Source organism: Erigeron canadensis, chromosome 8, assembly GCF_010389155.1.
Source record: "Erigeron canadensis isolate Cc75 chromosome 8, C_canadensis_v1, whole genome shotgun sequence".
Lineage (NCBI taxonomy): Eukaryota > Viridiplantae > Streptophyta > Magnoliopsida > Asterales > Asteraceae > Erigeron > Erigeron canadensis.
This window is the reverse complement of record NC_057768.1, coordinates 32453015-32471013: the sequence shown is the minus strand read 5'-3', so window position 1 is coordinate 32471013 and position 17999 is coordinate 32453015. Positions and strand designations below refer to the sequence as shown.

Sequence of the window (17999 nt, the reverse complement as noted above, 5' to 3'; positions counted from 1 at the left end):
ACCCCATATACAGTTAAAGATGATATATTAACCTAAAGCCTATAAAAAACAGCATTGGGGCTATTTACTTAATTACTATGCCTTATAATGATTAGAATCAGTGACGGACAAACAGACTTGATTTTGTCTCCATAATTCATATTTAAAACAAAAAATGACTAGACATTATCAATTCACAAGTCATCAGAATATTAATCCATGTATATGTCTCACTTGATAGTTAGGTATGTATTATATTGTTATCTAGCTAGTATTAATCCATATTGTTATGTTTTGTTATTTTATTTTATTTCTATTTTATCGAGGTATTACTATGCGGATATGTATGGTTACTTTACCACACATGTACGTCAACATTACGGCTATTTTCAATCCCGGCCAAAAAATATTGAAAATATGGTCTCGTACTAGTTTTGGTTCATCTGAGATAGGATTAATATCAGGGTTTAGATACTTTTCGAGACCAATTTTGTCGATGCAAAACAATAACCTATAAAATAAAACAATAAGATAAGAGGGGTAAATGTTTATAACCGCTTAGTTCCGTAGATGAATTTTACCTTTCAAGCTAACGACCTTGCAACGTTAAGATATTCATCTTAATAAATATAACCTTAATGTTTTGATGAATTACGACTGCATATATAGAGTGAAGTTATAAAAAGATATATAAGACATAGTCTAAGGGTCTATTTTACTAGACCCATGAAGATAAAATATGGATTGGTGTCATCCAACATTTTAATATTGGGATTAATTACAGGAAGATCAACGTATTTTCTCATTTGTACACGGTTGCCCATTATACTTTTTTATTGATGAGGTTTACCCATAAACTTTTTTTTTGTACACGGTTGACCCATAGTTGATCGGTTTACCGATTATAGTCGGTTAATGAAGCTCATATGGATTCACAACGACAAGTTTAGTCTCTGATGACTAATGTATTTTTCCTTTTGTACATGGTTGGCCATTGAACGTTTTTAATTCATGTGTATTACCAACAAACTCTTAATATGTATACATGGTTGACTCAAATCTTCAAAACTGGTTCTTTTTCATACTCAAATCTTTAAAACTGTTCTTTAAAAAGAAAACCCATAAATTTTTAATAAAATAAAAAACAAAAGTTTTTTCTAAAAAAAATTCCAACAACTATATACATGTTGTAGTAGAAAACGTTTCATTCAGAAATTTATCCCATTTGGTTGACAATCTGATAGATAATCAGAAATTTGTCAAACGAATAGTTGACTAATTCAGCATTTACATTACATTCCTGATTCCTATGTCAGATAAAAAAATATCTTATACACTCACCTTTGTTAATCATTTTACTCGGCAGTTGTCACGAAAAGAAAATACTTTAAGACTCATAAAAATTTGCAAAATCATGGATAAAATCGAAGAGCATAACTACAATTTCAAACTTCTCAAAACAAGTATAGATAGCATTTCCGGAAACATCTTCCTCGCTCGTCTTGAGTTAATGATTAAAAGGAACGAAAATTCATCTTAAAGTAATAAGAAGATCAAGTAGGACATGATTCTTGTCGACGGTACTCTTCTTCGACTGTTACCTCTTTTAACTCATGAAAGGTAAACACACGCGCATAATGTCATCTTTGATTTCGTCAAAAAGGATAATTATACCACTCGGAAATGACTAGAACGAATAAAAATCAACGGAAAAGACATTGAGGAATTTCCTGAACAACAAGAACATTTTCCATAGACCATGGTTTCCATTCAGCGTCGATGATCCAAACACATGAGACTAGACTATCATGCAACGATTATCAATACGTACGGGTGAAAGCACCAATAAAAGTCGACCGTTTCCTTTCTACCGCCAAAGACAATTACATTCACTCAAATAAGGATATTCAACTAGGTCGTCTTCTCCTCCCACAAATTTCGGTATCGTTCACACTTAACCAATCTATTCTCAAGCATTGCACTACGCGCTTGTGAAGGAAAAGAAAAACGATTTGGCTCGAAGGATTTCCGATTAGGTTTCTAACTCTTATAACTACCATACTTATCAATTACAAATTCATTGTTACCATATTATCTTCATGTTCTCACTATGCCAATTCCAACTTAACTTCTATCATCATGCATCAAGTAGTCAAATACTCATTCAATAAAAACAGGTCAATCAAAGTCAAAATCACATTCACCATACTCCGTATGGTCTTTTATCATACACATAAATAATCATCGTCATATTAGAATTTCTAATTTCTACGATTTTATACCAATATGTAACATGCATTCATTAAATTAGACTTGCCAATTTAAACATGTTACTACTCAATTACTTTTTATTATACTTCGCATGATCCTTCAACATATCATCTACGCAAATTTAATTAGACTATGAGTCTCCAACTCTACAATCTTATATTAACACACATTATGTGCCTTCATAACAATAATCAACCAATTTAAATCACATCACATCACCGCACAACTGATTTTCATCGCCATATCTCGTATGGCCTTCTTAACACAATAATGATGCCACGGGTCTCACTACCCAATGGTCTTACACAAAATAACATCACACTTTATTCGCATACATTCAACATTCATCAACTATTCAACATACTTTTTCTTTATAAGCGACAAACCATCTCTTAAACTTATAAATCACTTCAGCTTTTCACTTTTACGACCTCATGGCCTATTATTCAAACAAAACTTATGCTCTATCACATTCGCATACTTTTCACGTTTATCATGTATTTATCATGTCTTCTTCTTTACTATCATCAAACAATATATTAAACTCCTAAACAAATCTCAAATTTTTAATTCTAACCATTTAATAAACCAGTTAGCATGCAAAGCTAATATTCTATTATACTTAGATATCAACTAGTAAAAACATAAAACAATTCACATTATCAGATAAGGTCTCCAACCTATGGCTTCACAATAACATACTTCCATATTCAACGGACTTAACTTGAGCTATTATAATATGTGACCATAATAATGCTGCAGTCATTATCATGATTACTTATTATAACACCTCAAGTGAACTGCGCTAAATACATCCATATGTCACTAGAAACCAAACTATGCACATAAGGTCAAGTCACATCTATGGTTTAAGTCTAGGTATCCGTGTAATAATAAAATACCTAAATCCCTTAAACCTCGGCTCTAATACCAACTTGAAACGCCCCAAACCATATTAACTCGAAAGGCATACAATCATTTGAAAACTCATGTTAAACAAGCTAGACAATTTTATACTTAGAAAATTTAAGCCAATTTTCGCCAAAAAAACTCAAAGTTCTCAAATTTGAAAAATGACAAATTGAACCTTCTTAGAATGTTAATATAAGTCTATTGTATGAGTTTCAGGTCCCGAAAAGGTCAAACGAAGCCTCGGTAAGAAAATGTAAAAAATTACAGAGGAGCACGGCTTTTGTGTCCTGCAGAGGCCGTTCACAAGAGTCGTCCTCTGCACAAAGGCCGCCCTCTTCAGGTTTCGTACTTTTGACTATTTGAACAACTTTCGACCCTTTTTCTCAAAACCGAGCTTCCGACGACTGATTAGCAACTTAGTTTTGACATAAATCAACCAACACAACATTTCCAAAAGTCTCCATACCATCCATTTATACAAACCAACACATTTCTAATACAAAATGACTCTTTAGAAGTAACCGAAACTTCTTATTTCTTACATTTGACAAAAATGAATAATTATACCAAAACAATCAATGTATCATGAGCCATAGTTCAAAGGGGCCTCTACGGGTCCTATCAACGTTACCATTATACGCATTTATCATATGCTTCAAGCTTTACAAATTCAACTTCAATCTTTATGTTATTTAGCTTTGTTTCCGCAACTGGGACAACCTATAAAAAGGGTAAACAACTAAAAAGTAAGCAAAGCTTAGTGAATAATCTTGCATACGTTTATACATACGAAGGAGGGCAAAAACACAGAAGACTATCGCATGTAGCCAATGATACCGTCATATCATCACTTGCATACTCACTTTTGCGCTAACAAAACATACATGGATCCACATACGCTAAACAATCATCAACATGATTAACTATCGGGATTCTTAGGCCCCGGAGGTTCTTAGGCCTCATAAACACTATGCCCCATATGGGCCTACGCCGAATCAATCACCACACATGGATAAATAAACTTCAACATGATGTGGTCAACACCACACATGGACAAAGGCTTCAACATGATGTGGTCGATTGACCCAACGTATACATAAAGGTATGCAAGAGTACTCACCTCCTCCGCAACAACCAAAATCATAAATCAAGAAGACCGCATGAACACAAAACATGTATGCTTCAACCTAGCAACAAATCACAACGCATATAGGATCATCAATCACATACTAGGCCATCTAGGCATAATCACTAACATTTCAACACCCAACCCATCATTTACAATTTTATATTAATCTTGGGTTGACTCACATAACATGTATCTCTTATAACATTTTCAATTGGCCAAGAGTTACTTTCGTATCAAAATCGTCATTAACATATTTGACCTAGCAGACTTCAAACAAGCATAACTCAAGTTCTACTTACTCTTTTAACATGATTCCAGTGGCCAAATTTTCATGACGCATACACCTACCTTTTATCTTTAGTGACCAATATGTGAATTGTCCTTCAAAGGTGACTTCTGGTCGTTTTAAAAATCAAAACTGCTGCTGTTAAACAGCTTTGACCCTACTGCCTTCAAATGACCATAACTTGAGTTATACACCATATATTTACCTCATTCCAGTGGCCACTTCTTCTTAACACATTTAGGTATATTTTATATTTAGTGACCAAGATATGAATTAACTTGCAAGAATGTGTTTTACCCGTTTTAATGACAGACATAGAATCAGTTTTGCTGAAAAATCAGCATTGTGCCTCTGAACTCAAAAATTCATATCTAGAGTTCTACTTCGTATTTTTAACCCATTCCAGTGGCAAAATTTACTTAACACAATAACCTACATTTTCTTTTTAGGACTCGACAAGTGAAAATTCTGTCATGAGGGTGTTTAACTCGTTTCAAACTCAGGGACAGAATCTGTCCAACATTGTTCTTACTAGTATTCATCAAAACCTTCATGCAACCCAACTAAAAACCCTAAATTTGATTAAATTACAATAACCCTAACTTGTATTATAGCAATTAACTCATTTTTATGAAAACCCCCAAATTCTAAATAAAAAGATAGTTGCATGAACCCTAATTTCTAAAAAAAAACAAGAATTAGGTTAAAGGAAAAATTATTACCTTCAAGATTAGGAATTGGAATTTAGAATGAAATCACAATTGTCTTCTTCTTTCTTCTTCCTAATTTCAGCCCCATCACTACACTTAACCCTCACTTTTCAATTTCTTAGATGAAGGAAGATTATTATTATGATCAAGCTTTGAAGAATTTCTTGAATTACTTGGAGAATTAAAATTAAGGTAAAGATGGAATGAAGAAAAGATGAATAATGAAAAGGGTTGGTGGTGGAATTGTGATTCAACAAAAAAAAAAAGTGGCTGGCAACTTTTCTAAGTGCCACGACCCAAATGAGTTTTTGTGGGTATTTTACCCGCTATCCGCTAAAGTTCCAACTAAAACAATCCCATATTCAAAAATAAAATACTAGGAAACTATTTTAATGTCAAAACTATAATAGAGGTTAATTTTCATTGGCTTGATAAATTTAGGATGTTACACACGTCATTAAAAATGGTGATTACCGGTAATATGGGTTAACCTTGTACAAAAAATAAGGTTGTGAGTAAACCTCATCAATCAAAAAGTATAATGGACAACCGTGTATAAATGAGAAAGTACGTTGATCTTCCCGTGATTAATCCCTTTAATATTTAGCCTATCATCAGGCTACTAAACTAAATAGCAGATAGGATTAAGAACAACTAACCATATAATAGGTGTTAAGCCTTATGAACTATGATCCAAATAATAGAATATCGAAGAGTTAAAGAATCCAAGAGTAAAAGCACTTCAAATCTTTTTCTAAATTTTTATTATTTTATTGATTATATTACAAAGTACGATAAGAAACTTAAAAAGTTCAAAAAGACTAGAAAATAAAGACTTCGTAGCTATTACAATTGTTTAGCTTTTATTGTGTAGATGATGCCTCTTTGAAACTTTAAGGTTCTTTCTTGGAACTTTGAGAATAACATGTTGTATCCACCTGGCTCTAGACGTGTATATTCATATTAGTTTAAAATTCTTCGATGCATTTAGAGTAAAGTGTTTATGGGAATTATAGAGTTAAAACTAAGTGTTGTTAATGATATGGGATTATGGTCAAAACTTATAAAAATGAACAACAATAGTTAAAGGGCCACTCATGTAAAATAAGTGGGCCGTAGGCCTCATTTGCGAATTGCGATTCAAAATGATTGATAAACGGTATACAGTAGTAGTAATAGTAGTAGTTTTAACAATCGAGAAGAAGAAGATGAATGTTCTTTTAGGATAGAAGGTGTTTCTATTTCATGAGTTTCACACAATTGTTGCGTGTCACTTCATTGTATGTACGTAAAAAGTGAAGGACCAGTATGGGTAGCAAGTTAGCATTTGAATACTTGATCGACGTTCCAAGATCTTGCGTGTTGTGTAGAGATCGATAGAGGGGGGCTTCTTTGGCTCTTTGCCATCCGACATCATGTGTTGATCTTTCTATAATTGTTCTTGAAGATAGCCCTAGAAAGTAGAAACTATAGTTAATTAAACATGTCATTTTCATTGGACTATATATATATATGTTTGGTTGTAAGAAATTGATCCATCCCTTCATAATTCAGTGGTCGTTATGCTGTCTTAGTTTTTTTGTGCTATCTCCAATTATATTCATGTGATAGTTGGATAGTGATGAAAAAATATCTTGTTAATTATAGCCTTTAAACACAATCTCTTTGAATTTTGAATGGAGTGACTAGTCATTTTATTATCAAACTGTTTAGGTCTTTGCTAGAAGATGGAGAACAATATCATGTATTCATGTGAACATCATAAAGAGAGAAAAAAAGAAAAAGCTTTCATAACAGGTGACGGTGTTGGATTCTCACATGCTAAAACAATAGAAAACATGTCTTGATCAATTTTGATTCTATGAATTATCAAAGAGAAGAAATTGATACACGCCAATATCTCATTCGTCAAAACACCATCAAAAAGAAAGTCTATAAACTTTATACTAATATAAAATGCATGAATATAAACAAATAAACATCTACAAAAGAGTGAAAGAGTTATGGGATGTTCGTGAACAAATATTCAAAAGTTAACGAGCATAAATGAACGACCTAGAGCTAAATTGATAGCAATAAACGAATAGTCAAATAAAGAGTTTGTTTAGAGTCCTGTACCATGGACGTGCTTGGTTTAAAATAAGAAATGAGAAAGTTGGTTTATCAATTTTCACACAAGATCTGAAACTCTCATCGTAATACAAGTACTATAAGGTTCCTAACGCCATCATGCTGCAGGCAGACTTACCTGGTTTATGTTTCATATGGCGGTCACTTGAACCTTTTTATTTAGTCGGTCAAGGATCAGGCGCCACAACTAAAAAGAACATACTCCACTTTGGGAGTACAAGAATTTGATAGGAACTGTCAGTTCTCTATCATATACATCCAATTTCATCAATTATTTGAATGCCTCCACCGGCTTACAACAGATTCCGGGTCCAGGAATATAAAGAAAAGTCCACATTGATGTACAAAAAATGTTTTATTAATAGGCTATACCCTACAATACAATATAATACAATACAAAAATCACTTTTATAAAACTAAAAAATGATTATCATTCACTTCGTAAGTCCATAACAATGACACGCCAAATGCAAGAGCTGTGTTATACCAATCAACTACCAGAATGGTTTAGGAAAACAGGTATACCGAATTAAGTGAAGCATGACCTTAAATAAGATGACGATTAGTTGATGCACACATTTTGAGCTACTGCCTCTTAAGTTCAAGATTAATACCTCTTTAGGCTTTTGATCAATCTGCTAGCTAATAGTGAATCAATTTTAATGTTACATTAGATCTCAGGTTCAAGTCCTAAATTCCCAATATGGTCTATTAGTCCCTTTAAATGTCAAAGCTCACAACCACAGACCACTGGCACAAAGGCCTAAGATTGGCACATATCATCTAAGGTTTAACATACTGCACCATTTGCAGTTTTGCATATACGGGTAAAACAATTAAGTTTAGTAACAAATGCATAAAAGACACACTTATCGTCTTATACAACCTTTATGAACGAGGCAACAAGCTTATATGACCAGAACCTTTGTGAAAGACAACTCATTCTGTGATAGTGGGTAGCGGTCTGTGTTACATAAAAGTAGAAATACATCTAACGCAAATCATAAAACAAATACACATCATATATACACGAACTAGACGCCTTGTTTTGCCCGTCTGTATGCCTGAATAAATGATTCAAATTCAATATCCACAAGAACTAGTTTGAATATAATACTATACCATATAACCACAATACTACTGCTCGTTCGAAAACCATTACAAAATTAGATCTTTACACTACATTTTAAAAATACAAATCAACATCAACCCGGTATGTAACCCGGATAATGAAGCAGCATTGGCTGCCTGCTGCACTAACCTGATTAACTAGAAGTAGCAGCCTTGGGTATCATAGGTGGCACTCCATGATGTGTAGCAAGCAATAACTCGTTCATCCGAGCAATCTGATACAATAAACACCGAATTCTCTGCACACCCAGGAACCAAAAAAAAAAAGGTTAACCTGATAATCCGACATATTCATTCGGTTAGACATTTCATCAAACACTTGGTATGCAAGCAACAAAAATCGTTATGAAATGAAATCAAGATAACAAACATAACCCCACCTCATCTTTCTCCTTAATAACACCAAGCAGCTCATCAACACTCTCTCTCCGTCTCCGGCGCCGTCGCCGTAAATACAACAACACCATCAAAACCGGAAACCCAAATGACCAAAATACCCTTCTTTTAACAACAAAAAACTTGAAAATATTCCCAACAATGACAGGTAACTTAAATTGGAACAAAACCCACCAAGGACTAAGTTCAAAAACCGACCCCGGTGCCGGTTTAACATCACTTTTTGCTGTTAAATCAAACGACACCGTTTTGGGTTTGACTTTTTTCTCTTGGTGATGTTGGTCAAAGGTAAGGTTTTCGTGATTGTTGGGTGGGAATACAAGTGGGTTGACCGGCGGCGGCGTTGACGACCAGGTATGAAGTGGGGTTGGATCAGAAGATGCAGAAGAGAGTAAGATTGGAGATTGAGTTGGGAAAGAAGAAGGAAGGTGGATGGCTTCCCATGAAATGAATGTGGTGGTGTTTGGATATGGAGATATGATTTCTGGTTTTGTTATTGGCTGTTCATCTTTTGTATCTTCTTCAGCCATTTTTTAGAGATGCAACTGTGTACCTGCCACTGACTGAGCTGTATATGCTCTCTGTTGGTAATATGTTGTGTCAGTTTGGGTGTATTGGTAATTTCATAGTTATTTTTAAAAATACTAAATTACCCTTAGTAAATACCAATTATGATAAAAGTTTTTATAAATTATTCGTACTAAATTTGTCCTTAATAAATTAATTTTTATACTCTAAACTTTTATTTTAATAATTAATACTTTAACTTTTATCTTTTAAAATATTTCACTATCCCTTTACATCAACCTACATCACTTGACACTGTCACACTAATACTATTGTCACCGACACCACTAGACCGTCGTTCCTACCAACACCGTCGCATTGTGCGGGTACCATGCTAGTAAAACTTTAAAGATATATTTAGAATGAGATGAAATTTAAATCATTTGATCCGTCATTTTTCTCTCTATTGAGAAAGTTTCGACTCGGAATTATCTCAATCTATTTTAGTATATGATTATTTTAGTATATGATTGTAACCGGTATATTTACTTTATTAACCATTATCAAAGTATTCTAGTGGTTGGTTGTCTTGATGTTTCCATACGAGTTATCTAATTCTAACCCATTTAGATTAATATTTTGGAAGTAGTTAGGGAAAAAGTTATGAAATTGATCACTTGAATACTCCTATTAGGCTAGATACATCTATCTATCTATATCTATATCTATATAATTATTAAAACAGTAGGAAATCAAGCCTTCTAAAGCATTTTTCAAACACAAAGTTATTCTAAAAAATTATCACGCAAAATTTATGTTATGTGGCGTCTCCATAAATTTTCCACAATATTTATATGTGAAAAAGAAGAAACTACATTTATTTCATTATTTAGATTCAATTTTATAAGGCAAGTAAAACTCTTTCATTATATTAAAAAAAGATTTGCCATGCACATTATTGTTTCCCATCGATCAACTAGCACAAATTTTATTTTGTGTACTAATGCATAAAACAATAAAATTTGTCATCATTTCCTTTAATAAAATGTTTACCAAAGTTTCTAACGAAAATTTCATATAGGACCATTTAATGTTTTGATGTTTATGTGAGCTCTTTTAATAATATTAATATTTTAATTTTTAATATCATATATAAAACTCTTTTGTTACGTGATTCATAATTTATTTATTTTCCTTTAAGTGAATTTTGAGTAAATTCGGGTTGCACAACTACAAGAAAAGAAGGTTTACTATTTCGAATTCTTATGGATTTAGTATTTTAGTTTGAAGGTTTTTATGGGGGTGGTTGTTTGTTTGATAAGTTGTAAGATGACCCCTCATATCATATTTAGCTTCATAAACATTGAAGAACGTAAATGTTATGTAGTATTTATGTAAATGGGTTTTTCGTTGATATGCAATTGTGTTTTTGCTACAAAAATGTTTATGGATATTTTTGTTTCAGTAGAAAGTCATTTTTAAATATATGTAGCTTTATTTATTTGCTTCTATTAAATTATGTATATTTTGCATCATCTAATTTTCTTTTTTCCGTTTTAATCTAAATTATATTTATGTGTAAACATTATTTCTCATCTTTGTATGTATCTCCAAAACATTTTGATAATTTGATATATTTATTATATTCATATTTAACATTGTTTTGTTTTTATTAATGTGTTTGCAAAATAAATAATAATCGCATTGAACTAATTAATCAAAATATTAGTTATTGTGTGTGTCTATGTCAAAGAGTTTAAATTAACACTAATCTAACAATAACTTATAATATTTCGCGCATCACGCGGGGTAAAAGACCTAGTACATAATAAAACAATAGTTATCTTGACTTTTTAAAGTCATCCATCTCAAATTAAAACTAACTCTAAACATGCCACATAGGATTTATCCTACGTGGCACCTTCATATTTTTTTCACACTAATAGATTTTCATTAATTAAATAATATAATATAATTATACATATATTTTAAATATGGCATATAGAAAAAGCATATATATATATGTATATATATATATAATTTATATTTATATTAATCAAACATATATAAAAAATCACGACTAACCTTGCATGACATTTTTTAACTTTTTTATTTTAATTATAAACACTTCATAATTCATGACTCATAATCCATGATATTTTATTACCTTTTCTAATATTATTAGGTTATACACGACCAAACAATTTTGTTGTTTCTTCTTCGTTCTCTTGGCCGAAACCTTAACCAAAATTGGTTATTCTAGCCACAAAAAATGTTTATTTTATAATGATAATAGTAGTTATTTTGAGTTTTACGAATGAATTTCTTGATTGTTGGAGATAAAATACTTTATTTCCTAATTGCGGTTAGGATTATTTTTTCCCGTCACTACATAAGGTTTTTTCTCCATCTTTTCAGCATAACTGAAAGCAAAAACTATAATGATTTTCTCTTATTTATCTTATTAGTTTTTTACTTATTCGTATTGTATTTATGTGTATTTTATATGACTAAATTTTTGTCATGCTTAGTTTTTTTACTTTGTATATATTATTTCGTTTGATGAATATATAGATATCATGCTACATTATCGATTTATGTTTGATTTGTTGATGATATCAAAATATCTTAGGTTAAATGTTGGTGTGTAATCACTATAGTAGGTTTAGTGATTGTGATATCAACATGTAAGAAAAGACAAAAGATGACCAGAGTAATCCAGAAATTTAACTATTTATTAATGCATAAAATAACCTTTTTAACTAGCCGCACATCGCGCGGGATAAAATATATAGTTAAAGTAATAATCTTGTAATAATCTCACCCATTCGACATAGCCTTTAACAATGAAACCTTTAATTTCAGTTATATCTAATTTATTTATCATCCTTCTTCCTTCACAAATATATCTAATCAAGAATAATAAGAATGAAAGTATAACAATCCTACATATTTTCTTAGTTCGATAACTAATATACAAAAGACTTTTTTAATTAATTCTACTCCATCAAACAACCTTTCTATATTTACAGTTTTATCTCTAAATATTTAGTTTTGATAATTTTCATTCGTGTCATTATATATAACATTTTTTCTTACATATATAATTTTTATTATCATTACGTATTATATTAAGCAAGATACTATATTACATCACTGTCATTATAGTGTCATCATTTGCATAACTTTTCTCCCCCATCATAGTAAAACTTTGTATGCATGAATTACAATACTTTTGTATTACACTAATACTACTATATATTATTTGTGTCTAAAACTTTGTCGTGTATAGATTCTTTTTAGCGGCAAAACGTGGGTACAAACGACTAGTTTATACTAAAAGAGAAATGTAGTAAAATTAATTAAAAAAGTCTTTTGTATATTAGTTATCGAACTATATCTTATGGTTAAAATAACTTACTCATGTGAGTTGACTTTGGTTTACGTTAAGATGGATCGTGGAGAGTTTTACCCTCTAAGGTCTCATGTTCGAGCTTGACATGGTAGAGTTTTCTATCTTGTGGGTTTAAATCGGATATGTTCGTTGAAACGGCTATTTAGCATAAACCCTACTAAGAACACATCTCTAATGGTTATAATCAATTAAAAGTTTTGGTTAATTAAAGTATTAGAAAATAGAGTAATTAAGTACAAACAATATAGGATATGTGTTGTTTAACGTAACAATGACTTTTAGTTCCATTAGTTTGAGATGAAATGAGAAGGTTTATCTTATATAAGTTTCTATCCGAACATTTAGATTCTGATCCTTTGGGGACACACTACAACGATAGATTTTGAAATAGTGAAAACTGAAGTCCAAACTAAATTTGAATTATTAATATTAATGTAAGTAAATGTACCATTGATTTGAATTATATAGCTCTATTAAGAGGAATAGAATAGTGAACATCGAAGTGAATAGTTGCGTAGCTGCATGTTAACTTGTTTATTTTTTTAAATAAAAAAACGTATGTATTTAATATGTCAAACATTTTAACGGGTTTATCATAAGATATGTTTTTTTAAAAGACTTTTTAGATATCGTCTATTTTTATTTTTTATTTGGCTCATCCATATTTCCTATAATAATAGTTTTATTTGCTTCGTTTTTTAGATTCTTTTAAAAAAAGTTTTATGTATTTAAAATGACAAATTTTTAAGCAGAGTTATATTTTTTGGAACGACATTTTAATTTACCACTACTCCTAAATTACACGCATGTCTGCAATGAAACCCAAAACTCTCGAAAACTCCTTATTAATCCACCCCCACAATTGAGGAAAGTAAGACTCGAACCCAGATGGATCCCCCTGAGGTTTTCATTTTTATGATAATTTTTACATTTCTTTTTGTACGTCTCACCTTGTATTATCTTTCGGATTATACCACGACGCAACCATTTTTTGTTTTCCTTGCACAACTGTCAGTCAGTCAGTCTATTTTTTTTTAATTACATAAAACATATGTATTTAATATGCAAACTTTTAAGCGGGTTTATCATATTTATTTATGATTGATATAATAAACATAGATATATACAATTAGTTATTTTTTTAGTTATCTGTCAGTCTGCTTTATTTTATTTTATATTTCAAACATTTGAACATAATTATGCACGTAAACACGATAGTTGAAACCTGCAACGCGAACTTATAAAATTTTATATCGCAAACATTTGAACGTATAGTGCACATAAACACGATGGTTGAAATCCGCTATGCGGTTGTAAACCCACTATATATCTATACTTATATTATAAAGCAAAAAGCCTCTATATTTTCAATATTGAACTTAAATTTTCAATATTGATTTTAAATACTTCCCCAAAATTTCTCTCTTATTTATTCTATATTTACCTAAAATAACTATAATACACTTTCTCTTTCCTCAAATCTCAACCAATCATTTTTTTTTCTCTCGTCCATAAATCATTTATTCCTCCAATTCATTCAAAATCTTTTATCTCAAAAACCGTACATCGATAAATTATAAAAATTATATGGGTGTTCTTAAAATATCATGCTCTTTCATTAGAGAAGTCATGTGATATACTTTCGACGAATTTTTAAATCCGAGGGTGGTGCCCGTAGGGCTAAGGGCGGAGTCCGTCAGGTAGATCACTCCATCACCGCCACCGTCATTACGTCACCACCCCATCACCGTCGCAACACACGAATACCTTCCTTTCGTTAATATTACCGTAAATAAATGGTACCATTGGTTTGAAATGAGATGGATGGATTCCCGTCAAAACAGCGTTATATTTTTTTCATTTTTTAACAAGAAAAAAAGTGTTTGTGAAAACATAGCCGTCCAAGAAATATTTTATTTATTTAATAAATGAATGGAAAAGCCGGCACCTCAATATCCACACCACTTGTTATTAAGCTTTACCGCGTACCACGTAACCCTTTCACTCGCTTGGGCGGCGGCTTTTGCCACCCCAGTCAAACCCCTCATATCTATATCTCATCTCGTATATATATAGATTATAGATACATATACAATTGGCACCTTACCTACACAAAACAAACCACATGTTACTCTATTTTTTCTTCATGTAGTATTTGTTATAGTATCAACTCAAAACACAATAATTAAGCCAGATTATCTATAATATAAAATGGTTATGAAAAAAGAATGTGTGAAACCCTCGGTAGCGGAAGTCCATTACCGGGGAGTGCGAAAGCGGCCGTGGGGACGTTACGCGGCCGAGATTCGCGACCCCGGTACTAAAACACGTGTTTGGTTGGGTACTTTTGATACCGCGGAAGCGGCAGCAAGAGCATATGACTCCGCCGCCATTAACTTCCGAGGATCAAAAGCCAAGATCAACTTTCCACCGGCCCAATGTAGCACTGTTGAGTCTTCTAGTCAGAAAAGTCAAAATAACAAGTCAACGATTGAACTACTTGATCTCAAGGAGGGGAGTCAACAAAATGTGGTATTTGTAAATCAAGTGCATCACCCTGTAATGATATTTGGAGTGCGACATCATGGGGTCTACCCAAACCATTATCAAATAGAGTTAAACCTTGATGGCAATAATGGCGGCGGCGGCGACGGTAGGGCGGAAAGTGAGTCGGGCTCGTCGTCTGTGGCTGATGATTCGCCATGCGATAGCAAAAGAGAGTTGCGGCTGCTTAACCTTGATCTAAATTTAGCTCCCCCAACGATAGAAGTTTAATTGATAAGTTAATCAAGTGTATTTATAAAAGTAGTAATGATATTGAGAAACCAAGTTTATTTAATTTAAAAGTAAGGAAATCCTAATTTATTTATTAGGGTTTTGTTTATTTAAATTTTAAAAACTTTTATTAAGATGCATTAAATAGTTATATATATATTTACTTAAAATTAATTATGAGTCGACTTTATATATGAAAATGTATAAAAAAAATTTAATGAAGCCATAAGAGTTTCATACTTTCATTTACTAATATTTTCTTATTTACTATCATCTAGAATATGGTTGATTGCTAATATGCTTAATTAATTTTTCAAGATCAAGAGTTCCATTGAATACTTTGATTGTTTATGATAATTACGTATATAGTATATACTAATCCAAAGCAAAACAACATTTTTCTTTCACAGTATCCGCGATCCTTTACCCAAACAAAATCACTATTGAAAGAAACCAAGTTAGGAACCACTGGGTAATAACCAAGTGACCAGCCGCCACTTTTCAAGGGATCCTGAGTTCGAGTCTTGTCAAAGACAAACTTGAGATAATCAATGAATTATTAAGTGGTTGAGATCCACAAAGACACTAAATGATAATCAATGGATACCAAATGATACATGAGATCAATGAGTTCCAATTACTTTTTTGATATAAACAAGCTTGGGCCAAGTTAGATAATCAACTATGTTGGGCTATTAGAGATAAACTATTTTGGCCCAAGAACCACAAGTAAATAAAATTTTATCTATATCTATACTAAATTATAGAACATTTAGTTATATCCATTCTTCTTAACTAAGTTGTTAATAGCCAAAAATGTTTCTCCCTTCTTATTCATTACTGTATTTTAAAGCTCTCTACTTATAATATTTATTCGAAATAATCACACCACCGCCATCGTTGCGACCACGCTTTCACTACACCGCTGCAGTGCACATACATATGATTGTTATGGAATAATATATACCAACTTAACGCTCGTCTCCCCTTGAGGCACTAATCTTGAATTCTTGTTAAGTGTTCAACCAATTAATATGATGGTAAGTAGGGCTGTCAATGGGTTCGGATTCAGGTTGACGGGTTGGTCGGTTAAAAAACCTCGACCCTAACCCAACCCATGATTTCAAATCAAAAATTTTAACCTTGACCCACAACCCACAAACCCATGACTCAACCCATGTGACCTAATAAGCTAAATATATATATATATATAAATATAAAATAGAATAAATAAACTAATATAAAGTTTTATCATTGATGGTGTAAGCTGAAAACGCATAGTATGTATAAGAAAATGAATTTGTCCATTTTTCGGGGAAAGAAATACGAATGTATTGTTAGTACTTGACACAAAGTTAATAAACTTACTGTCTCATATTATATCACTTATTATTTCACAAAATTTTAAGTTCTCCTCTTATTTTAGATTTGAAGTTTCTTTAGGTTAGAAATATAGAAAATGAGAATGGGACTCATGGATTAGTGTAATGTGGAGTATGAGTTATTATATATAATTTAGTTATTTTAAAGATATCGGGTTGACGGGTCGACCTGACAAACTAACAACCCAACAAAAAAAAATCAGATTGGTGGGTTGATGGGTTGGTGGGTCAAAAATACTCAACCATAACCTGCTTTTTTTCGAGTTGGGTCAAAATTGACAGCCCTAATGGTTAGTATGTCTTCATTACTCTATTAACTTTTTGTGATGTTCGTGATTTTAGCGTCATCTATTATTTTGTGATTATGATTTACTTAAGATTAAAATATTTCGGTTTAAGCTTTAATACTAATAAGGAAAGTGGACAAAGTCAATGACTCATCATTAAAATATGGGAGGTGATCTGTACACCATCAGTTTTTGGTGCTACACCACCAAATATGCATTATTGTGTTGTAAAGTACAACACTGTAAAGCACAGTTAGTGGTGTATCGCTAAAAATTAGTGGTGTACAGATCGCTTCCCTTAAAACATGCAACCAATTCTGCATAAACATTTTGACAAAATTCACAATATTTCAAGATCAAAAGGTAAAACCTTTTACACTCTATATAGTGTTCTTATGATCTTATCTTAAATATACATACGATAATACACATATATAGTCTTTGTTTTGATTTACATGTTTGTTTGTGATTTAAAGATTTATCCCGGTTATCTCTAAAAATCCTATTTATTAACCTGTATACTCTATTGACAAAGGTAATTTACAATTTCACTTACATGTTACAACAAACAAGAAAGTCGATTTAAAACTTTCGTAAAACGATAATACGTTCCAATCAAACAAAGTTTATTTCAAACTGTATTTTTCTTCTGTTTTTCTATAAGTTTTTCCTTTTTTTATTTTTAATTT

The 17999-nt window shown here is 31.7% G+C and overlaps 2 protein-coding genes across 4 annotated transcripts; one reads left to right on the top strand and one right to left on the bottom strand.

Moving 5' to 3' along the window:
• Positions 1-6487: 6487 nt before the first annotated feature.
• Positions 6488-9498, bottom strand: LOC122579440. 3 transcript variants are annotated; one of them, XM_043751618.1, is made up of 3 exons: positions 8929-9498; positions 8679-8787; positions 6488-6740 (listed from the first exon to the last, which is right to left on the bottom strand). In XM_043751618.1, the coding sequence occupies exons 1-2, from the start codon at positions 9472-9474 to the stop codon at positions 8683-8685; spliced, it is 651 nt and encodes a 216-aa protein (XP_043607553.1). In that variant the 5' UTR covers positions 9475-9498; the 3' UTR covers positions 6488-6740; positions 8679-8682. The 3 variants fall into 3 exon arrangements, with proteins under 3 accessions (XP_043607553.1, XP_043607552.1, XP_043607551.1); XM_043751617.1 differs by lacking the exon at positions 6488-6740 and adding an exon at positions 8442-8481; XM_043751616.1 differs by lacking the exon at positions 6488-6740 and having other exon boundaries at positions 8442-8787.
• A 5475-nt stretch (positions 9499-14973) lies between these two features.
• LOC122579924 (ethylene-responsive transcription factor 4-like) lies at positions 14974-15765 on the top strand. The gene has a single exon (XM_043752187.1). The coding sequence runs from the start codon at positions 15078-15080 to the stop codon at positions 15639-15641; it is 564 nt and encodes a 187-aa protein (XP_043608122.1). The 5' UTR covers positions 14974-15077; the 3' UTR covers positions 15642-15765.
• Positions 15766-17999: the final 2234 nt, after the last annotated feature.

What these genes read in the sequence shown, in the direction of transcription:
- LOC122579440 (XM_043751618.1), bottom strand. Translation starts at nt 9,474, where the DNA reads ATGGCTGAAGAAGATACAAAAGATGAACAGCCAATAACAAAACCAGAA. An exon ending in TTATTAAGGAGAAAGATGAG is followed by an intron (nt 8,788 to 8,928) that starts GTGGGGTTATGT and finishes CTGGGTGTGCAG; the next exon opens with AGAATTCGGTGTTTATTGTA.
- LOC122579924 (XM_043752187.1), top strand. Translation starts at nt 15,078, where the DNA reads ATGGTTATGAAAAAAGAATGTGTGAAACCCTCGGTAGCGGAAGTCCAT.